Genomic DNA, 25,235 nt, shown 5'->3' on the forward strand with positions numbered 1-25,235 from the left:
CTCTTAACAGTTGTTGTAGAGATGTGTCTGCTGCTAGAACTCTGTGTAGCATTGACCATTTAAAAATCTTTAAATGAGGTGTGTCCAAACTTTTTGTCTGTACTGTATATATATATATATATATATATATATATATATATATATATATATATTTTTTTTACATCTCTTCAAATGCATATTGGAGTGTGTCCTATTTTTTGCCAGCCCTTCTAATTGCTGCATATACAAAATAACAGTATAGGAGACTCACTCTTTAATAATGGGAAGAACAAAAGAAATAGATTCTATATTCTAGATTACCACCTGTCTTATCTGAAATTCGTTTACGGGTGAGGTATCGCAGTATGGACAACATATTACACCAATCCAGCCAGGTATTATTGCCTTATACTGCGTGCAGCTGGTGCTGCCCCCAAAAATTTAAAATCTATTCTATTCCCTATTGATAACGCTGTTAGATGCATTTACAATAGGGACAGGTGCTAGGTGCACTCATCAATTCCAGATGAGTGTTCATTCTGGTTGCATAAATGTCTTCTACAGTCCATAACTTTTTTATTATTTCTTTGGCCTTACAAAGAAGTCATTACCCTGGAAAGAATGTTTCTTAACATTTTTTCCATTTTAGCTTGTTTTTTGTATGTTTTTTTTTATTGTCAGTCCGTAAAAGTGGCATGATACTCGGACAACATTGTTCACAGATATGCTATTTGTCATCGACCAACTGTGAATAGGTTTGAACCCACAACTGCAATACTTTAAATGGAGTGTAATATTTGACACATTCATGAAAATTACTGGATTCTTAGGGCAGTAATATGGAATCATGTCTTATGACCACGGTTTCAGGCAGTCACCTAATAGTATGGTATTTGTCAGTAACCAAGTGTCAATAGTTTGGAACAACCTACACCTGGCAGACTTGTTCCCAAAAATTTCTGTATTATTATGGCTGCCATATGGGATCACGTCTGATGGCCATGGTTTCACGCAGTCGCCTAATAGTATGGTATTTGTCAGCGACCAACTGTGAATAGGGTTGAACACACAACTGCCATACTTCAAATGCAGTGTGATATCTGACACGTTCCCAAAAATTTCTGTATTATTACGGCAGTCATATGTGATCACGCCTGATGGCCACGGTTTCACGCAGTCGCCTAATAGTATGGTATTTGTCAGCAACCAAGTGTCAATACTTTGGAACAACATACACCTGTCAGACTTTAAATGTAGTGTGATATCTGACAAATTCCCCAAAATTTCTGTATTATTACGGCAGCCATATGGGATCATGTCTGATCATGGAAAAAATTGTGCTTCCACAATACAGTAATGCCAATAAAATAAAAAAAATCTGGCTGTATTCTGCTAACAAACAAATGGAGCACTAAAATGTTGGACAGTATTGCTTTTTAAAGAAATAATCAGGATTAAGAGCAAAAAAAAATTAGCCATGATATGTAGTTCAATGGCTATCTGTAACAAGCAGCAGCAGAAGCAAACAGAACATGCAATGGACCCTATTGTGCTGTATAGTGTTCACAATCTCTGTCTGCCTAACTCCTGCTATCACCAGTGAATATATGCAGCTGGATTAGGCCTTAGAAGGACTGTTAGTTCAGATGGATATATATCTTGCTGTGGAATACCTATACCTAACTATTACACCGCCAATTATCTCCCTAGCTAAGCAGCATATCTCCCTACTCTGCCTGTTTCCGGGTAAGACTGTGATGAGCATAGGGCCACCAGGTATTATATAGACCCGATGACGCTATGCGGTCTGCCAATCACTGTAATGCCACAACCAACATTGCTACGTCATTACAGTGCGTGGCAAGCAATCCCTGCATGTTCATTGGCTCTCTAAAGGGCGCCAAACATGCGGGGAAGAGACCCGAGTTCCCGCCGAGCAGCCTGGAAATACTCTCCGAGCATGTTGAGCAGTGAGATGCTCGGGCGAGTACTGAGCAGTGATGAGCACACTAGTCATTACATAGATGACATGATCATGATTTGGGAAGGGACAGAGGAGGAGGCGAAACATTTTGCTTCTGATATGAATAATAATGAATTAAATTTACGCTTTACTTCAAAATTGTCCTGTAATAAAACTGAATATCTGGATGTGGTGTTATCTGGGGATGTAGATACAGGTAAAATGTAAATCTTTCCATATAGAAAAAGCAAAAATAGTAACTCCATTCTTTCAGCAGATTCTTGCCATCCTTCACACGTCATAAATAATATTCCCATTGGAGAACTATGGTTAATTATTCTGTTGAGTCAAAAAGAGCGGTGAATAGGTTAAAACATAAAGGGTATTCTAATTGTATTTTAAAAAGGGCTGAGAATATCGTAGAAAAAAATCGATCGCACCAGTTTATTAATAGAAAATAAAAAAGTTATTAATAATAGACAAAATAAACAAAATAATGATCGCTCTATTAATTTCATAACTCAATACAGCCCACAATATTTTGATATTATAAAGATTAATCAGAAATACCTACCCATTCTTAATGAAGATGAAAAACTTGCGGTAATTCTACAAAAATCTAAAGTTAAATATATAGAAAAGAGATCCCACACTGGGAAATATTTTATCATTCAGTTTTTTTAATATGTCTAAACCGGTTATTCAATCTACCTGGCTTTCTGTGAAAGGATTTCATAGGTTTGGTCATGTCCCTTGCAAAGCGTGTCTTTATGCGGAAAATAAAAAAACAAAATTCACTTCTATAGCCAAGAGCAGTTTCCAATAAAAAACGTTATTAACAGTAACACAATGGGGGTGAAAGCACCAAATGCGCGTTACAGTATGTTGGGTGCACTATAGGACGGCTTAAAAAAACGCATCCGACGTCACCTTTCAGATGGGATTAACCCCACTGCTCTTAATGTCTCTGCAGTTTCTAGACATTTTCAGCAGGTTCATAAAGGGGATATCAGTTCCCTCAAATTTTCTGGTATTGAAAAGGTTAATAGACCTTTCAGAGGTGGAGACTTTAGGAGAAAGATCTCGAATAGAGAAACGTTTTGGATATGTAAATTGCACACCCGCGTTCCAAACAGCTCGAATACCAGCCAGGATCTGATCCTCCAATACAGCTGAAATATTCTAGATTTTTGTTTCCTATTATTATATATCAAATGTTTATTAATCGCTGTTTATATTTTGTTCGGCTAATATCTATATTTTTTCCTTATTTCTTGCTAGCTTTATATGTTACATGCTTTTTTCCCTCACAGGGTTAAATTCAGGTGATTTTTAATTAGTTTACCCGGGTTGCTGTCTTTATATGTGAGTCTCGTTGCATCTGTCGTTATACCATGATTAAGGCGCTAAGCTGAAACGCGTTGGTCTTCACTTACCTTCTCCTGGATATCTGATGGTGACCGGCTATTACATGTTTAACGAGTCTAATAACATTTCTACTTTTATGCAAGTTTTGCCTCTCGCTGAAGGATTTGCTGCTTTTTCCTGTGTTGATTCTTCACGGCCAAGAATAGGACGACTCCGTGTATAATGGTGATCTACAAACAGTGAACTGACTATTCCCTATACCTGACCCCACACATAACCCTCAACTCATCCAGCACCATGACAACCAGCACAGCAGAGTCCTGCATCCACTGAGGCCCCTGATCATGTGACCCCTGACTCCTCCCCTCCAGTGACCTCATCACAGCTCCTGTGCGCACAGAGCAGCCATATATGTGGTGGCGGCTCTGCAGGAGGAGGTATGTGGAGACCCCCATTACTGGGCGCAGGGGGCATTAACCCCTTCAGCACGGAGACTCTTTTGGGGTCTTGTGTTGCCCCTTTATAAGAATCATAAGGTTTTTGTTCTGTTTCCTGTAATAGATACATACGACCCAACTATGGAGACAGGAAGGGACCCCTTTACTGGCCCCACAGTGTAATGCCCCCATTATGCCCCTTATACAGGATGTATGATGCCCCCACACAGTGTAATGCCCCCATTATGCCCCTTATGCAGGATGTATGATGCCCCCCACAGTGTACTGCCCCCATTATGACCCTTATACAGTATGTATGATGCCCCCACACAGTGTAATGCCCCCATTATGCCTCTTATGCAGGATGTATGATGCCCCCACAGTGTAATGCCCCATTATGCCCCTTATGCAGGATGTATGATTCCCCCACACAGTGTAATGCCCCCATTATGCCCCTTATGCAGTATGTATGATGCCCCTGTAATCAGATGAATGGATACAACGCACAGACATACACAATGTGGAAGTAACCAATATAATTATTTATGTCCCTGATATGGGGGAATTGTGATAACTATAGCAACAGTGAATAATGCAGAACAGGGAGATTACAAGGTGAAATCTACAATATCAGATATACAGGGAATTCTCCGGCTCACTCTAACTGTAATCGCAGCCTCTAACCGTATGTTACTTTATCTACTGACAAGGGTGATGGTCCGGACACATATAGGCCATTATGTTCTCCGGTGTAGAACTCATAACTACGGGCATGAGCAGTCACGGGTACTAGTTTTAGGCAATCAGTTTTATCAGTGTAAAGCGCGTCACTTCCGGACATGCACACTAGGGGATGTATATATATATATTACATACAGTGGGTACGGAAAGTATTCAGACCCCTTTAAATTTTTCCCTCTTTGTTTCATTGCAGCCATTTGGTAAATTCTAAAAAGTTTTTTTTTTCTCATTAAAATAAAGTACACTCTGCACCCCATCTTGACTGAAAAAAAACAAATGTAGAAATTTTTGCAAATTTATTAAAAAAGAAAAACTGAAATATCACATGGTCATAAGTATTCAGACCCTTTGCTCAGTATTGAGTAGAAGCACCCTTTTGAGCTAGTACTCTTCTTGGGAATGATGCAACAAGTTTTTCACACCTGGATTTGGGGATCCTCTGCCATTCTTCCTTGCAGATCCTCTCCAGTTCCGTCAGGTTGGATCGTGAACGTTGGTGGACAGCCATTTTCAGGTCTCTCCAGAGATGCTCGATTGGGTTTAGGTCAGGGCTCTGGCTGGGCCAGTCAAGAATGGTCACAGAGTTGTTCTGAAGCCACTGCTTTGTTGTTTTAGCTGTGTGCTTAGGGTCATTGTCTTGTTGGAAAGTGAACCTTCGGCCAAGTCTGAGGTCCAGAGCACTCTGGAAGAGGTTTTCATCCAGAATATCTCTGTACTTGGCCGCATTCATGTTTCCTTCAATTGCAACCAGTTGTCCTGTCCCTGCAGCTGAAAAACACCCCCATAGCATGATGCTGCCACCACCATGTTTCACTGTTGGGATTGTATTGGGCAGGTGATGAGCAGTGCCTGGTTTTCTCCACACATACCTCTTAGAATTATCACTAAAATGTTCTATCTTCGTCTCAGACCAGAGAATCTTATTTCTCATAGTCTGGGAGTCCTTCATTTGTTTTTGATCAAACTCTATGCGGGTTTTCATATGTCTTGCACTGAGGAGAGCATCCGTCGGGCCACTCTGCCATAAAGGCCCGACTGGTGGAGGGCTGCATTGATAGACTTTGTGGAACTTTTTCCTATCTCCCTACTGCATCTCTGGAACTCAGCCACAGTGATCTTGGGGTTCTTTACCTCTCACCAAGGCTCAGTTTGGCTGGACGGCCAGGTCTAGGAAGACTTCTGGTGGTCCCAAACTTCTTCCATTTAAGGAATATGGAGGCCACTGTGCTCTTGGGAACCTTGAGTATTGCATACATTCTTTTATAACCTTGGCCAGATCTGTGCCTTGCCACAATTCTGTCTCTCAGCTCCTTGGGCAGTTCCTTTTGAGCTCATGATTCTCATTTGGTCTGACATGCACTGAGAGCTGTGAGGTCTTATATAGACAGGTGTGTGCCTTTCCAAATCAAGTCCTATCAGTTTAATTAAAAACAGCTGGACTCCAATGAAGGAGTAGAACCATCTCAAGGAGGATCACAAGGAAATGGACAGCATGTGACTTAAATATGATTGTCTGAGCAAAGGGTCTGAATACTTATGACCATGTGATATTTCAGTTTTTCTTTTTAATAAATTTGCAAAAATTTCTACATTTGTTTTTTTTTCAGTCAAGATGGGGTGCAGAGTGTACATTAATGAGAAAAAAAAAAAAAACTTTTTAGAATTTACCAAATGGCTGCAATGAAACAAAGAGTGAAAAATTTAAAGGAGTCTGAATACTTTCTGTACCCACTGTATATATTATTTTCCCTAGCGGGGGTTTCCGGTTCTTCCCCCTAGGATGCAAGTCCTCCTGACAAAGTTTATTTAGGCTCGCTGTGCCGCCATCACTTCAACCAGCCTTGCCCTGCTTGTTGTAGTAGCCTGGACCAACCCCAGTACTATACGTCAGTGCTGGAAGCAGCAGCTTGGATCACTTGCGCCTCCCACTCTTCACTGTAGGCGTACACTCCCGAGAGGAATCTCCTCGCGGATCTTCGGTGCTTATCCAACTGTGGGCATTTCTCATACCCGAAGTACTGGGGTCTAGTTCTCTGGCCTTGACTGGCGTAGTTGAGACTTCGGCTCTTGACCGGCGCAGGTCTGGGCCTTGGGCGCTTTACTACAGCCTGGTTCCTCGGCTTCAGATTCCCCTGCACATATCGTGCTCTATTCTTTGCTTGGCAACAAATCTGCTCCCATTTTGGGGAGCTGGCCTTTTATGTCAAGAAACTGGGTCATTAAAGTCACCTTACCCGGTGAACCATCTAGACTCCTTCCTGAAACTCTACCTCTTCCCATTGGTTCTGGAGGGTTCCACTTGGACGACAGATGGCAATCTTCTTATACAAATGCCGCACAACACTGAGGATTTTCGCTCTTTATGGCGCACAATCTTACACCCATTATGCAGTATGTATGATGCCCCTCACACAGTATAATGTTCCTACAGTACTGCCATCTCTCATACAAAAGATAATATTTACACAGTTCCACAATCCTCCCCACACACAGTACAATGTTTCCACTGTACCACCATCCCTCACACACATTATAATATTCCCACTGTACCACCATCCCTCACACACATTATAATATTCCCACTGTACCACCATTCTCACCACACACATTATAATATTCCCACTGTACCACCATTCCCACCACACACAGTATAATATTCCCACTGTACCACCATCCCTCACACACATAATATTCCCACTGTACCACCATCCCTCACACACATTATAATATTCCCACTGTACCACCATCCCTCACACACATTATAATATTCCCACTGTACCACCATCCCTCACACACATTATAATATTCCCACTGTACCACCATTCCCACCACACACAGTATAATATTCCCACTGTACCACCATCCCTCACACACATTATAATATTCCCACTGTACCACCATCCCTCACACACATTATAATATCCCCACTGTACCACCATCCCTCACACACATTATAATATTCCCACTGTACCACCATCCCTCACACACATTATAATATTCCCACTGTACCACCATCCCTCACACACATTATAATATTCCCACTGTACCACCATCCCTCACACACATTATAATATTCCCACAGTAACATTCCCCTAGCACAAAGTTTAATGTTCCCACAATACCACCATCCCTCACACACATTATAATATTCCCACTGTACCACCATTCTCACCACACACAGTATAATGTTCCCACAGTAACATTCCCCTAGCACAAAGTTTAATGTTCCCACAATACCACCATCCTTCCATGCACATTATAATGTTTCCAGAGGACTGCCATCCCCCACTAACAGTGTAATGTTCCCACAGTACTGCCACCTCCCCACACACAGTAAAATTTTCCCACAGTACTGCCTCCTACATACACAAAATGGTACTATCTACCCCATGGCTAATTAATAAATACTCACTTAGCCCCATTTTTGGTGCAGATACTAATAAACCCAGGACCTATGAGATATTTGCGTATTACCAAATTACCGTAGGGGTAAATAAACCCTAATTAAAGGATTAAAAGCATTAAAACATGATTTATCTTTAAAAGTGGTAGATCAATTTAAAATTTCGCCATATTATCTCCACTATGACTGCAGGAAGAAAGAGCAAGAAGCAGTTAAGATTTTGGACATAGAAGTGGCCAATTTATTGGTACCTATTGGACCTATGGTGCTAAAGCAAAGGCTTTAAAAGGTAAGTGACTCCATTTTTTATTGCATTATAACCCCAGCCCCCTGAGGAAGCCAGTCATCGAATGGACATAGAGAGTACTACTGAGGAGTTGTACCGATGGACCTCAGCCAGTGAGGTCCTCACAAATCAACTGGGAGCTTAGAGTAGCTCTCAGGGGCCGTAGTGACACAGGGGATGATGGGCCTTCTCATAATGGTTTGCTGGACTGTTGTGGCTTGTAACAAAAGTTATGTCCTGCTACATGTAACCAGAAAGTTCCTGACTGCTTCTTCTGCATTATGCATTAATACGATGCATTCAATCACGCAGTTAAATCTGCATGTGTTCATTGAACAATGCGGATTTACCACATCTAATACATTCTATTGTGGAAATTTCTGTTTCCAGAGACTAGTGTCTCCACAACAGAAATTAACATGCTGCGGCTCGTAAACCCGCACCACCGGTGAGTTTACTCAACGTCAAATAGAAGGACCGTGGGCATGGGATTTCTATAAATCCCATCCACTGTGCTTGTAATGTGGAATGTAGCATTTTATACGCAGCGCAGGTGAGCTGCATCCAAAACTCTGCTATTCCTGATCGTGGGCACGTACCCTTGGACATTGTTCTTCCTCATTCATCTCCACATCATCTGGTCCAGGCTTGCAGAGTTGGGAGATATGAGTTCTATATATATATATATATATATATATATATATATATATATATATTTTTTTCCTTTTGAGGTTGGGGGGCCCAATTATAGCTATTGTTGTTATGGACGTGACTTGCCTAACATTGCGCAGTGAATCTGTTTTCACTATAGTGACTGATATTTCTTGTTGATAAAACTGTGATATTTTTTTCACTTTAAACTTTTTTTTAAACAACACTGATTAGTGCGATCATACAACATGCAAACCTCTGATTGCTCAGGTGATGCACTGTACTACTGTAGTGCCGTGTATTATCCCTGCCTGTCAGTGTAATACCAACGACCCCATAAACATGAGATAAATGTTGGCTGAACGGTCATTTGGCAGACGGCTATCTCTCCAGACTCCACCATATACACAAATATTCCAGCTTTCCTGTGATCTGTATGAGAGAGTCGCCTCCAGACTCCTCTAGCGGAGGATTATCTACAGGAAGAACAAATGGATTAGCCTCTGAAATTCAGGATGCCAGATCCTTCTCTGCCCTGATATCATCTGTCGGGAGGCCCCCAAATACATTATATAGTCGACTAAACCCCACTGAAATCAGTGCTTTAATGCAACTTTAGTCTAATGTGTATGGGGGTGTTAAAAGGTAACTTATTACTATCGAGTACTTGGGTGAGGAGGGCAATTGAGCCGAACTTTGTCAAACCTTCTTAGATGCCATGTTTCCTTTTGACAGCAGCAAGTGGTTAAACTGCCAAGGTTTCTGTTGCAGCCGCACTTGTGCCATCCCTGCAGTGTACATCTATGTTCTGGTGCCCAAAAGAGTTATTTTTTTTAAAACAAATGTTTAACCTGTTAAGAAATAACAATGGGCCTAATACTTTTTGCAAGTTTCTTTCTTTTTACAAGAATTGTCGGTGCCAATTTTCTTTTGAAACATTTTAATATCTGCTTTTTTTCTGGTGTTTTTCTTGTAATATAGGAAAACCTGAGGGCAGAAGTAAACCCCATAAAAAAACTGTATATGGAGGCTTTGGTATCAAATAATTCCTGTCCGCGGTGTTTGTGCTAACAAAAAAGCTTTTATAAAAGCCTCAAACTTCTGTGTGTGAATCAGACATGAGATCTAACATGGTAGAGCCCGGGGAAGACGGGAAACATTCATATAGACGGCCGGTGGAGATGTAGTCAGTGACGGACTCTGGCCAAATATGTATCTAGAGCTGTAGTAGAAATAAATATGTCATCCTCATCATGAAGTAGTTATTTCCATGTCATGTGTAATGAATATCTCCTGCAGTATTGCTAATGCCGATTCCAGTGTCAGTAAATGAGACGAGAATTAGTGTTATGGAAGATGTTTTCTGTGACATAAAATATATAGGTTTTATTAGTAGATGTAAAGAAAAAAACTAAATACTGTAAAATAATATATCTCCTCATATGTTTCCCTTTATTATCTCCAGTAATTGGATTATTACACAGGATTTTTATGATGTTACATCGTCTCATCTTCTCATTCAGGTCTCTACAATATCGGATCCTCTCAGTGAAGATCTTCTAGAATTCTTCTAAGAGAATTTTCCTGATTTACCCATCAAAGATGGATATAGACAGAGACAAGATGGTGGAGAAGATATTACACCTCACCCTAGAGATCCTCTTCCGTCTTACTGGAGAGGTGAGAGATTCTGATGATGTCACATTACATCATTCTTATCAATGGGAATAACAGATGGACAGAACTGGAGAGGTGAGGACTCTGGAAATGTCTGTAGTGAGATTTAATAATGTGTCTCTCCATAACCAGGATTACACAGTAGTGAAGAAGATCTCTAGTGAGCGCTGTCAGGACCCTGTGTCTGAGGGATGGGAAAAACCCCTGAGCCCAAGCACTGGGCCTCCACCTAACCCCCTGATGCATGAGGACATCAATGACCAGAAGATCCTAGAACTCGCCTACAAGATGATTGAGCTGCTGACTGGAGAGGTGACACTGCTGGGAATGCTGGGACATTATACAGTAACGCTATGGAGAGATCAGGGGGATGACTGTATCATTGTATGTGTCAGGTTCCTATAAGGTGTCAGGATGTCGCTGTCTATTTCTCCATGGAGGAGTGGGAGTATTTAGAAGGACTCAAAGATCTGTACAAGGACATCATGATGGTGGTTCCCCAGCCCCTCACATCACCAGGTAATAGACAGGACTAAATACACACGGACTATAATTATCTGTATGTAAAGAATGAATTCAGTCCCTGTATGTGTTTCCTCCAGATCTATCCAGTAAGAGGACAACACCAGAGAGATGTCCCCATCCTCTTCTTCCTCAGGACTGTAAACAAGAAGATCTCAGCGTTCCTCCGGCTCATCAGGTAGATGGAGAGAAGGTGTCATGAGATCTCCCCTATGATGTGTAGACGGCTGTGAAGGTCTTGTGCTCAGTCTTGTTTTATCCACCAGTATTATATGTTTTATGCTTGTGTAATGAGAATGGTGGAGATAGCAGGATTAGAGCTGATCATAGATGTGACTTCTCCATCTGTCTGTGACTTTTACAATATTTGTTTCAGGGTGAAGATCTGACCCATATTAATACTACAGAGACATATGTGAGGTCTGAAGAGTGGTGTAAAGAGGAGATTCCTACATGTGACTAGTAACCACTAAATGCTGAGAAGTCATAGAGTCTTCTCAGTCACCGGCTGTGGCTACTTTATTGGTGGTGTAGACCGGTCGTATCACAATTGTGTAAGCACCATTTTGCCGCTAGACCACAACATTCTCCTCCATCTGAAAATGTTCAAATTACTTTGTGAATTGGGAAAGCCCTTTTCCAGAGAACTTACAACCTGGAGGATCCACCTACCCCCTGGGATTAGGAGACGCTGACCCTTACCTGCCCAGATCTATAAACCACAAAGCCAAATGACAACGTATGTAGAATGTGCTGACAACTTATAAAATCACTTGAAGAAAAATATTATGATGGGACTGTAAGAGAAAGCGGAGGGTAATGATGCTGTTGGCTTCCTAGAACCCTGATATCTTATTGGATGAATCTACCTTCTCTCCCTTCTGTGCTGCTGAATGTGCTCATATGATCCCTACAAGACCAGGTCCAGTCTTTCTGGCCAAACTTCACTTTCATGATCGACAACATTAAATGTGCAGTGAGGGACAAGTGTGAATTTCTGTACAATAACAATAGAGTTTCCCTTTATCTTGACTTTTCAAACCAATTAACTTCAAACAGGATAGTGATAAACTACATAAAACCATTACACCTGTGCCATGATATATCTCTAAGCTGTGCGTGGCTGATGGCTGTAATAGCCATATATTCACGCCTGCAGGAGATGTGTTGGCTCAAGCCCTGGCTTCATGGATTCACTCCATGTCATAAATTCCATTATGTTTTAAATCCTAAGGAATTCAGATTACGTCACAATCTCTCCTGAAACAGGGAGCACTAATACTTTCTCTACTCTTCTCGTCAGAACTCATAGTAGCTCCAATGGTCCACCATAAATGACTGCAATTCCGGTTTAGTGTTGTAGTTCTCCCCTGATACACACGTTGTTGGGGATGTAACATATATTTTATTCTGTCTTTTTTTACAGGTTCATTCTCTACGATAGTTTGATTGTGGTGGGATCGGCCTGATTCACTTATGTGACTCTGTAACTCCCTCCCTTGTCTTTAAAAGAAGATCTCCATTACCTCTTCCCAATGCCCGAGGGCTAAATTTAAGACACCTCAGCTCTGCACTAATATAAAAAGTTGTCTTTAAATGTCTAATATTTCTTCTTGAAAGTCATCTGACAGAAAATATTGTCCCTTATGATAGTTTAGATTGCCAAGAGCCACCGAGCCCCATACTCTAATTACCCCAGAGAGGTTTCACCACTAGTTACTCGTTTTAAACTGATGAAGACTGTTGAGTTTGATCATTTCAGTAGATGTGTTATTGTCTATAGTCTCAGTTTTTGACTACAGTAGTTAGTTCCCAAAATACTCTGATTTAACCCCTTCCTGCAGCCAGTTTTGTGTTAATAATCAGGCTCCATTTTCAAATCTGATGTGTGTCACTTTATGTGGTGATAACCTTGGAATTCTTCACAAAGGATAATAGGAAACAAATGGACCTTAAAAATTATTTTTAAACTTCTCTTGAATTTGACAATCCCCTATATACGGTTGTATACTACTGTCTGGGCACATGGCAGGTTAAGAAGAGAAGGAGCGACATTTAGCTATTTGAATGCAGATCTTGGTGGAATAGTTTGCAGACACAATGTATTGGGGACACTGGTCATGGTCACCTGGCAGCTCAAAAGATGGCTACCACAAACAGGCTTGGTGCTATATACTCCATTTTCCAGATCCCAGGGACTGCCTTGCTTATCACCAGAGGAGATGGGACACACCATTTACAGAAGCCTTAATATAAATGACAGAAAACTAGAGCAGTAGAAATCACCATAAAATAACTCCGTTTTGAAAATTATAACCCTCAATGAATTAACTATTGGTGCATTGAATATTTTGACTCCACAGCCACTTTCCAGAAATTAGCACACAGTGGATGTTGGAGAGTGAAAATTACACATGTGCCATTTTATTACCCAACACATAGTGCCCAGATTGTGCTCCAGGAGACACACACCGTTAATTAAGTGGGTTCTTCTCACTATGGTAATGCCAAATACATGGATGCTAAATATGGTTTTAGCACACTGCAAGGCTCTGAAGCAAAGGGGATATTTGACTTTGGGAGACCGGACTTTGCTGGATTGGTTTATGGATGAGTAGACGTTTTTATTGGTATCATTTTTGCCTACATAACATTTTTTGATTGCTTCTTATTCCATATTTTGTAGACAGAATGAACAAATAGTTGAACACCACGCTCTACTGGTTCATTCTATGAGGTTTTAACCTTTCACTGTCATTCTGTCAATAACTTACCATTTCTACAGACATTTTAAGTAGAAATGTTCAAAAATATAAATTTCAAGGATATTTTATTCAAAATTATTAATTGTTTTTTTTCTGAGCAGATGACTGTACCTGGAGATCAGAGAGACAGGAGATTTTTAAATCGGATGATCTTGAGATCTTACAGGATACAATTGAAGTTTATGCCATTTCTCCAGATATCCCATCTTCCCTTCAAAGCAAAGATCTATCATCTAAGCCTATGGAACAGATCCTGTCTTCTGATTCATTACCGACTATGAAGGAAAAAAATCAAAATAAAAAAATAAGCATTAAAAAACGAACTGCTCCTAAAGGAAAGAGGTCATTTTCACTTTCAGAAAATGGAAATAGTTTTACCCTCGAAAAGTCTATTCTTAACCACTTCGCGCCAGAGCCTGTTTTTGCCTTCGTGACCAGGCCAATTTTTTCAATTCTGACCACTGCCAGTTTATGAAGTAAGTACCCTGGAACGCTTCAACGTATTCCCCTGATTCTGAGCTTGTTTTTTCGTGACATATTGTACTTCATGATAGTGGTAAAATTTCTTCGATATCACTTGCGTTTATTTGTGAAAAAATCGGAAATTTGGCGAAAATTTTGAAAATTTTGCAATTTTCAAACTTTGAATTTTCATGCCCTTAAATCAGAGAGATATGTCACACAAAATAGTTAATAAATAACATTTCCCACATGTCTACTTTACATCAGCACAATTTTGGAACCCAAATTTTTTTTTGTTAGGGAGCTATAAGGGTTAAAAGTTGACCAGCGATTTCTCATTTTTCCAACAAAATTTGCAAAAACATTTTTTTAGGGACCACATCATATTTGAAGTCAGTCACTTTGAGGGGTCTTTATGACAGAAAATACCCAAAAGTGACACCATTCTAAAAACTGCACCCCTCAAGGTGCTCAAAACCACATTCAAGAACTTTATTAACCCTTCAGGTGCTTCACAGGAATTTTTGGAATGTGGAAGAAAAAAATTAACATTTAACTTTTTTCACAAAAATGTTACTTTAGACCCAATTTTTTTATTTTCACAGGGGTAACGTGAAAAAATGGACCCCAAATTTTTTTGTGCAATTTCTCTTGAGCGTGCTGATACCCCATATGTGAGGGATAACCACTGTTTGGGCGCACGGCAGGGTTTGGAAGGGAAGGAGCGCCATTAGACTTTTTGAATGTACAATTTGTCTGAATAATTAGCGGACGCCATGTTACGTTTGGAGAGCTCCTGATGTGCCTAAACAGTGGAAACCCCCCACAAGTGACACCATTTTGGAAACTAGACCCCTTAGGGAACTTATCTAGATGTGTGGTGAGCACCTTGAACCCCAAGGTGCTTCACAGAAGTTTATAATATTGAGCTGTAAAAATAAAATTTTCACATTTTTCCCACAAAACCGTTTTTCATCCCTTAATTTTGCATTATCATAAGGGTAACAGGATAAATTGCACCATGAAATTTGTTGTACAATTTCTCCTGAGTACGCCGATACCCCATATGTGGGGGAAAACCACTGCTTTGGTGTACGGCAGGGTTCGGAAGAGAAAGAAGCGCTATGTTGGCTGGGATAGGCAGCAGACACCATGTCACATTTGAAGAGTCGCTGACATGCCAAAACAGCAGAAACCCCCACAAGTGACCCCATTTTGTAAACTACACCTCTCAAGGAATTCATCTAGGGAAGTAGTGAGCATTTTTTAATTTTTAAATTTATACCATTGGGCAGTGAAAAAAGCATAATTATATTTTTACCACAAAAAAATGTTTCACCCTCAGATTTTACATTTTCACACAGGGCAATGGGTAAAAATGGTGCCGAAATGTGTCACACAATTTCTTCTAAAAGTGTCAATACCCCATATGTGGCTGTATCGTACCACTTAGCCATACGGTGAGATTTGAGGGGGACGGAGCGCTATTTGACAATTGGAGAACAAATTATTGTAGAATAGGCATTTGGATTTGGGAGCACAAAATTTTCTGAATTTCTTTTGGGGGGCAAGGACCATTTTGCTTTTCCAGAGCCTTTCTGCTACCAGTAACTTGGAAGTCCCTTATATTTTTAACAGATGATGGACCTGAGTGGGGACTAGCTTTTTTTGAGGACTGAGTTGAAGCCTTTATTGGGAACATTTTACGTAACATTTATCCGGCGCTCTAGGCTGAGCACTTACATCGGGGTTTCCATCTAATTTTCCAAGTGATGTAATTCAGATGAAACCCCTGCGGGATCCATTCACTGTAATGAGGCAGCAGAGTTACTCTGGACTCCGTCTGGCCTCTGTTTAGTGGTGTCCTTTTTTTCAGAAGTGCACAAAACTGTGGCCAACCGCACTTTTATGCACGCCTAAAACAAATGACACCGTGGGATCCCAGGCTAGACGGCATCCACAGTGGCCTATATCTGCCTCATTACAGGGAATCTTCCATCATGGGTTCTGGCTGAATCACGTATTTCAGAGATTTACACGGAAACTCTGGTGTAAGTGCTCAGCGCAGAGCACAGGATAAATGTGAGCAGAGCCTTACTGGGATCTTTGGGAGACATAATAAACAAATCAGTAGCAGGTGAATAATATTTGTTTTATTTATTTTTTATGCCGTTCCTAGTGTGATATAACTGATTAGATTACTTTATTCTTCGGGTCGGTGCGATTACAGAGATACCAGATTTATATCGGGTTTTTATGACTGACAGCTGTCACACACTAAAATACGCTTTTTTTGCAAAATCTAGTTTTTGCATCACCATATTTTGAGAGCTATAATTTTTCCATATTTCGGCCGATAGTCATGTGACGGCTTGTTTTTTGCGGGACGAGTTGAAATTTTTATTGGAACCATTTTTGGGCACGTGACATTTTTTGATCGCTTTCTATTCCGTTTTTTGGGAGGTAAAGTTAACAAAAACAAACACTTCAGGAATTGTTTTTTGAGTTTTTTTTTATGCCGTTCTGCGTGTGGTAAAAGTGATCAGGCAGCGTTATTCTTCGGGTCAGTACGTTTACAGCGATACTACACTTACTGTATTTTTTTTATGTTTTGGCGCTTTTACACAATAAAACAATTTTATAGAAAAAAAAATATTTTTTTTGCATTGCTTTATTCTGAGCGCTATAACTTTTTTATTTTTTGGCTGATGGAGCTGTATGGCGGCTTTTTTTTGCGGAACAAGATGACGTTTTCAGTGGTACCATTTTTATTTCTATTCTGCTTTTTGATCGCATTTTTTTCCACTTTTTGTTTGGCGATATGATGATAAAGCATATTTTTTTGCTTCGTTTTTTATTTATTTTTATTACGGTGTGCACAGAAGGAGTTAATTAGTGTGACACTTTTATAGCTCGGGTTGTTTCGGACGCGGCGATACCAAATATGTGTACTTTTTTTTGGTTTTGTAATAATTTACGGATTTATTGGTTTAATATTTTATTTATTTATTTTTATTTATTTTGTGATTTTTTTTTTTAATAGTTTAAAAACTTTTTTTTTACTTTTTTTTACATTTTTACTTAGTCCCTGTATGGGACATTAATTTTTATTTTTCTGATCACTGATCTCATGTAATGTAATACACATATATTACATTATATGAGATCTTCACTGACTGTTTCAGTCAGAGTCTCCTGTCTGACTTCAGCTACATACAGGCTGAAGTCAGACAGGAAGGACACCATATATGGCAGAGCTGGAGGCGGTCATGTGACCTCCAGCTGCCATAGCAACCCCAGGTCCTCAAACGAAACGGAGGTCTTCGGAGGTAAGTAAGACGACCCCCTCTCTTCCTGCTGTCTCCTATATGCCGCGATCACTATAGATCACAGCATATAGAAGACAGCAAAGGGTTAACATCACTGGGACCTGATCTAATCAGGTCCCGATGATGTACCCTGTCAGAGCTAACGCTCTGCACCGGAATCGCAGTGCTTGCAGGACCCTGGGGGTCCTGAGCACTGCGAGACCACCCACCGTTTTTAAACGTCGGCACTGCACAGAGCCCGACAAGCGCCGACGTTTATCTACAGTGGGCGGTCGGGAACCGGTTAAACATCAAAAAATACACACAGCGGACAATAAATTGTTTTGTTCCAAATGTGGCAGAAGTTTTAACCAGAAATCAGTTTTTGTTAAGCACCAGAGAACTCACACAGGGGAGAAGCCTTTTTCATGTTCAGAATGTGGGAAATGTTTTAACCGGAAATCAGATTTTGTTAGACACCAGAGAACTCACACTAAGGAGAAGCCTTTTTCCTGTTCAGAATGTGGGAAATGTTTCAACCAGAAAGCACATCTTAATATCCACCAGAGAACCCACACAGGGGAGAAGCCTTTTTCATGTTCAGAATGTGGCAAATGTTTTAACCAGAAAGCAGATTTGTGTAAGCACCAGAGAACCCACTCAGGGGAGAAGCCTTTTTCATGTCCAGAATGTGGGAAATGTTTTAACCAGAAATTGACTTTGGTTATTCACCAGAGAACCCACACAGGGGAGAAGCCTTTTTCATGTTCAGAATGTGGGAAATGTTGTAACCATAAATCAGATCTTGTTAGACACCAGAGAACCCACACAGGGGAGAAGACTTTTTCCTATTCTTTTTTTTTAATCCAATAAATTTTTGAGATTTTTTAATTCGTTTTTTTTTTTTACAAAACAAGAAACCAGTACATACAGTAATAAAATAACATACCATAGGGATCACATACATGCATCTCTCCTATATATCCTTTCAGCTTGCCCATTACCGTCTGATAACTTTCAGTTACTATATCTTATAATTAACATTCCACATTCTTGAAATCTCTTATATAACCATAATATTGTAATAAACATTATAATCCTATACACATATAGATGTGCTATATTACTGTTAAATATGAATTGTGGAGATTCATTTTTTAATCTGAATTCTATATAGATCAGCCTCGAGCTAGGTTTTGCTGACAAGACATTCAGCCTATTCTTGTCTTTTTAGCTCAGTGTAAGCTAGTGCCATAAGCAGAAGAACAGGTGCTGTGAGGGGCCTATATAACCCATACAGGGAGGGGGTCTCGGGGTCTCTTTTCCATTCTACATTACATGGCTCAGTCCTAGGATCTAAGAGCTGAAGAGACAGCTGACATGTAGGCCCTGACACACGTGCTGGACACGGACAGACGCAAGCTACCATTCAGGATCCCAGGAAAAGATGGGTGAATCTCAACTAATAAGCTAATTATGGACAATCACTTTGTAACTATTTCACCTATTTTATGTAACTGCTGGAATTATTCTTTTTAATGGACAACCCAAGAATAAATAATATATTCTTTGAACAATCGCATCTGATAAACAGTCCTATCTACAGTATATATAAATATACGAAAATAAGTATATTTAACATTTTGGCGAGCGCCCAGTCCTGATTTTTTTTTGTGCTTTCAAGTGGCTTCCTTCTCCTTGAACAAGGTGGGGGAGAGGAGGAAAGCTTTTGCTGAACACCTGTTGACCAAGTGTCAGGAAATCCACTATCTTTGTCACAAGAATCAGAAAGAACCTACAGAAGATTGAGGACTGATATATTCTCCAGATGGATTGACAGGCACCAGAAGTACTACAAGGATCAGAAGTACACTGATGACCAAAGCCCAGTCTAAAGGAGAATCTGAGAAATCTGAAGTTAAGGAAAAATATGGATATTATTTCTTCTTTTCTAAGCAAAGTAAACTAAAATTAAAGGCTACTGACGAGACTGACTTAGACGTTTTGTGGCTTAGCTTATGCGCAGAATGTGAAATGGAGAATTTAAAATTAGATTCTAAGCTGGTGTCCTTTTATAGAGACAAAGAGAAGTTGAAAAATATTTTACAATTGGTTGACATTTCACAAACTTGTGTCAGAAAAGTCTAAGCATGACTGTGTAATAGTGTAAAGGATACTAATGATGTTACTGATTCTGACTGTAATGTGGAAATTGAACAGGATAACAGCTACTGAAGGTGACCTTGTGTCTGGTGACAAAAAGACTGACATGGGAACAGACAAAAGAGAAACTGACATATTAAGTGATGTAGGAGGAGACATGATAATTGACTCAAGTGATGTAGGAGGAGCTTATGTACAAAGACCATTAAAAATAGAAGAAATCTTAAAAGCTACACAGGCCCAATTCCAAATTAAAGTTAGGAAAAATTTGTTAAAATTATAAAAAATCATGCCAAAAATCCATGTCTGCACAGGGTGGGCCATTTATATGGATACACCTAAATAAAATGGGAATGGTTGGTGATATTAACTTCCTGTTTGTGGCATATTAGTATAAGGGAGGGGGAAAACTTTTCCATATGGGTGGTGACCATGGCGGCCATTTTGAAGTCGGCCATTTTGGATCCAACTTTATTTTATTCAATGGGAAGAGAGTCATGTGACACATCAAACTTATTGAGAATTTCATAAGAAAAACAATGGTGTGCTTGGTTTTAGCGTAACTTTATTCTTTCATGAGTTATTTACAAGTTTCTCTTTGTTTACAGCCATTGACATGTCGCAGAGGTTAACACTTGAGGAGTGGATAGAAATTGTGTTGATGTCTGGTGAACGCAGTACTCAGGTCATTGCAGCAGATTCAATGCAAGACACTGGTTATGGTGCTATATAAAGCAGGGAAGTGTCAAATTAACCCTTGCTATGCTTACCAAAGACGTCACATCTGTTCCAAAAGTCACAAAGGACACGAGACCAGTGCGGATTCCAGAATTATCCAATGACAATCCAACGTAAGTCCAGGTGACACTGCACAGATATTAAAGCTACATTTCATCCATGGACTTTGTTTTCTTATCAACATTTAATTTATGGACTTTGATTGACACATGACACATAGTACAGTTTATGGACTGAACAATAATGAATACAATTATGGACTGTACAATATCTACACACTATAATTTATTTCAAAGGAGTTTTTATCTAAAGACTGTGTTTTAAAAGAACCAAGAAGAAGACGAGACGAAGACCCGATGACATCAGAGGATGACGATTGGACCTGTGATTGCTTCAATTTAGATTTAGGGAAGTATAATTATACATTTTATATGAATATTAGTTACGGCTTACCATAACATGAATTCACATCATTATGTTATTCGATACTGTACGTATAACAATCAGATATTGATATTATTATTATTATTAACATTCAATTATATTACCAAAGAAGAGGAAAAGAAGAAAGATGATCCTGTTATCTTAATGATAAACCTATTTACTTCGAGAATTCCAGTTGATGTCTGTCACCCTCAAAAGGGGGCATTGTTAAATATTATTTATGGATATTCATTTTTATTCTTAATTCTGTACCCATACATCGCAGAAGCCTCGTGGTAGGTCTTGCTGACAAGACATTCAGGCTATTCTTAGCTCAGTGTAAGTTAGTGCCATATATGAAGAACAGATGCTATGAGGGGCGTATATAACCCTTTAAACACCAAAGCAAAATAACCAAAAGGGGGCCAATAGACAGAGACAACCATAAAAAAAAAAAAAAACCTAAAAAATAACTTTTTATAATTTATTCTAAAAAAGACTGAAGCAATCCATAAACAAACAACAATGATACTCCTAATGATAGGACATCAAATTAGGTAGTACACCGACAGGGAGGGAATACAGATTAATCCTGTTCCTATTTCATCCCTAATTCCTCTCCCTTCCTAACAGCGGAGGTTGGCACCCTAATTTGTACTTCGTGGCGCCCCCGCTCCACGTCGGTGTCCCTACTGTCCCTACAAAAACCCTTATCAAAATATTAACAAAACCACAATGGTGAAAAAGGGTAGAAAAAAGTGAATGTATGAGTAAAGAAGCCGATAAATCTTATTGGATGATTATAGAGAGCCAAATCTATGTAATAAAGTATATATCAGCGCTCAAGGATTTAGGAGCAAAGTCCTTGTCTTGCAATAGCTAGATCGATCAGTTTGGGACTCTGGCATTAAACCACATAAATAGACATCACACCTATAGTGTCAAGTCCAAACTTTTCAGACGACTAGAAATGGCAATAAATTCATTAGTAAATAGAGATTGACACTTATCATTGGTAGTCCCTAGTCCCATATCTATAACATAATATCAAATCAGAGACTTTTTCAGACGACCAGAAAATAGCAGTCAATCATAAATATTCATAAATAAGTAAAGAATGACACTTATCATTAGTAGTCCCTAGTCCCAAATAGAGATTGGCACTTATCGTTGGTAGTCCCTAGTCCCATGTCTATAACATAATATCAAGTCAGAGACTTTTCAGACGAATAGAAAATAGCAGTCAAACATAAATATTCACAAATAAGTAGAGAATGACACTTATCATTAGTAGTCCCAACGCGTTTCCCCCTAGTTTCCACCAGGGTTCATCAGGGGACCAGGGGAGGACATCAATCCCTCTCCCCAGATTGTCAGTCAATGCTGAATATATGGAAAATTGCCTGCATACCCTCCTTATATACAAAGCCTAGCCCCCATAAATAATTAATTACCATAGCACATGTCTAGCTGCCCTCATGCACATGTCCAGCGTCCACCGCAAGATACAGGTCCGTAGAACGCACATGGAATGCACGCACCCGGAAGTGGTGGTACACTGATGACGCCCACCGGAAATGACGTCAGTGGATTGCATGCAAACACGTGGAACACACTTGGAACGCACATACCCGGAAGTGATGATACACTGATGACGCCAGCTGGAAGTGACGTCATCGAAAGAAACAACAATCACCGGAGCGCATAGCTAAGGGGCAGAATCAACACCCATACATGTAGGCACCTAATGGTGGTTGTCATGGCAGCTGGCAGATGCCAATACCAGTCCAGCAAGCCCAAAACCCACCAGACTGTACTGCATACAGAATCGCCATAAGCGGAAAGAGGGAAACACCCTCAATGCCAGCAAAAGTAATATATTCAAAATTATCCAACACAATTAGGTATAATTGCTGTGTATCAGGGGGATAAAGCAACATATCACTATGAATAACATATAAAGGAAAATATCTGACTATATTATGATTAAAGTGTTATCCACATATGTCAATGTCATTAGCCATTCACAGAGCTTCAAAGTTGTTAGAATAGGGATAAATAAGTCCCCACAGTACAAATACATAATTTACCACAATGGATATATATACATAGTGGTCCACAGACCAATGCCATGAAGGCTGGTTCCATTTGGCCCTTAATATCACACTTTGGATTCAGATAAAACTCGAGATACTCAACTGTTCATTAATGCCCCCAAGGGCCATTGACTCCATACAAAATATCCACCAGGCTTCCCGTTGGAGTATTTTTTTATTCCAACCACCCTGTCTGATCGACAGCGCCACAACTTCAAGGAGCCTGAATGAAATGCATCTCACATCACCTCCATGTTTAGATATAACATGCCTTGCGAGAGGTGTATCTCTGCTATGTCTTAGGTCCCCAAGGTGCTCGCCTATCTGAACTCGCAGTTCGTGTTTCGTTTTTCCAATATAGTCTATTGGACATGTGCACGTGCAGAGATACACCACTCCCGATGTTTTGCAGTTAGCAAAGTCTCTCATTTCATATGTGCGCTTGGTCACTGCACTCACAAAGCTTTTTGATGGTGAACAAATTTGCAAAAAGAGCAGTGACCACACCTGAACGTAGCCTTAGACCTATTCTGTAACCATGTGGCCTCCTTCCTCTGAGGGGTAAAATGGCTATGTACAATAGTGTCCTTCACAGACTTCCTCCTCCTGTATGTAACCGAAGGTGTCTTGGAGACCAAGCCCGCCACATCCGGATCCGCTCGTAAGATCCCCCAGTGTCGTTCAAGAATCCCCATAACTTTTCTTGACTGATCATCATAGGTACCTATCAACCGTGTGATGGACTCAGAGTCAGATCTATCTCATGGGGTGAGGAGGGACGATCTATCAATTGTCCTTGCGTGTTGATAAGCCTTATCAATTACTCCCTCAGGGTATCCCCTACTCCGAAACCTATGAGATAAGTTATATGATTCGGACTGAAAGTCATTCCACGAGGAGCAGTTCCTCCGCACCCTAAGGAACTGTCCCTTGGGAATGCCCTTTTTCAAAGGCGGATGATGAAAACTCCCCCACTCTAGGAGGCTATTGGTCGCAGAAGGTTTACGATACAGTGAAGTTTTTAAGGTGCCATCACCATTTCTCGAGATCTTCACATCGAGAAAGGAAATCTTTTTCACTCCTACCTCACATGTAAAGGATAGGCCAATGATGTTAGTATTCAGATGTGTGACAAACGTCCGAAAAGATGCCTCGTCCCCTGCCCACAGGACGAGGATGTCGTCAATATATCTGCCCCAGAAGAGTATTTGTGGGGCCCAGATGACATCCTCGTCCCTAAACACCATGGTGTCTTCCCACCAACCCAGGAGCAAGTTAGTGTAAGTGGGGGCACACGGGCTCCCCATTGCTTTGCCCCTGAGTTGGTGGTAATACTTCCCATTGTACAGAAAGAAATTATGTCGCAGGACAAAATCCAGAAGTTCTAAGAGAAATTTATTATGTGGCCCCAAATGTGTCCCTCTACTTCTCAAATAATGTTCAGCAGCTGCTAAGCCTACCTCGTGTTGAATACTGCTATACAAGGCCTCAACATCAATTGAGGCCAGGATAGTGTTAGTCAATGGACACACCCTTCAACTTATTCAGGAGGTCCATCGTATCTCTCAGATACAATGGAAGGGCTAAAACAAATGGTCTAAGGATCTAGTCCAAATAAATACTGGAATTCTGACATAGGGCATCAATCCCTGCAACAATGGGCCTTCCCTTGAGAGGGCTAATGCCTTATGTATCTTGGGAAGTGCATAGAATGTTGCTGTTACAGGCCATTTTGGGAGAAGAAAGTCATATTCATTTTTTGAAAGCAGATTCATTACCAATGAGAACGACAGGATGTTAGATAGTCCCACCATATACTCTTTGGTGGGATCTTTTCGTAGGATTTCATATGTAGACACATCTGATAGGAGTCCCTGGCACATCTCAATATACTGAGTGTCATCCAAGATGACAATGTTGCCGTCCTTATCCGAGGGCTTCAACACTATTGCATTATTCACACTCAGTGATTCCAAAGCCCTTTTCTCTGCCAAAGACAAATTGGGATGTGCTGGTTCATATCCTGGGTTAATGTTATGGATCTCCTTTGAAACTAGTTTCAGAAATATATCGATGCCCCCTATATCACCACCCTGGGTCATCCTACTACTCCTAGGTTTAAGATCAGAGAATGGTCCAAGGCCAACAGTTCTCTGATCTTAAACCTAGGAGTAGTAGGATGCCCCCGGTGGTGATATAGGGGGCATCGATATATTTCTGAAACTAGAAGTTTTTCGTGAGTACCAGAGTCAG

At 40.2% G+C, this 25,235-nt stretch overlaps 1 protein-coding gene across 1 annotated transcript; it reads left to right on the forward strand.

Annotated features, from left to right (window-relative positions):
* The first annotated feature begins 3,688 nt into the window (after positions 1–3,688).
* LOC141182710 (uncharacterized) lies at positions 3,689–23,901 on the forward strand. Its single transcript, XM_073660853.1, has 9 exons — positions 3,689–3,747; positions 8,084–8,180; positions 10,352–10,508; positions 10,638–10,817; positions 10,901–11,024; positions 11,108–11,205; positions 11,404–11,482; positions 13,894–14,222; positions 23,815–23,901. The coding sequence occupies exons 3-9, from the start codon at positions 10,431–10,433 to the stop codon at positions 23,899–23,901; spliced, it is 975 nt and encodes a 324-aa protein (XP_073516954.1). The 5' UTR covers positions 3,689–3,747; positions 8,084–8,180; positions 10,352–10,430.
* The last annotated feature ends 1,334 nt before the right edge of the window (positions 23,902–25,235 follow it).

Source organism: Phyllobates terribilis, unplaced genomic scaffold (genome assembly GCF_046119375.1).
Source record: "Phyllobates terribilis strain yellow unplaced genomic scaffold, ASM4611937v1 Scaffold_35__1_contigs__length_13245226, whole genome shotgun sequence".
NCBI lineage: Eukaryota > Metazoa > Chordata > Amphibia > Anura > Dendrobatidae > Phyllobates > Phyllobates terribilis.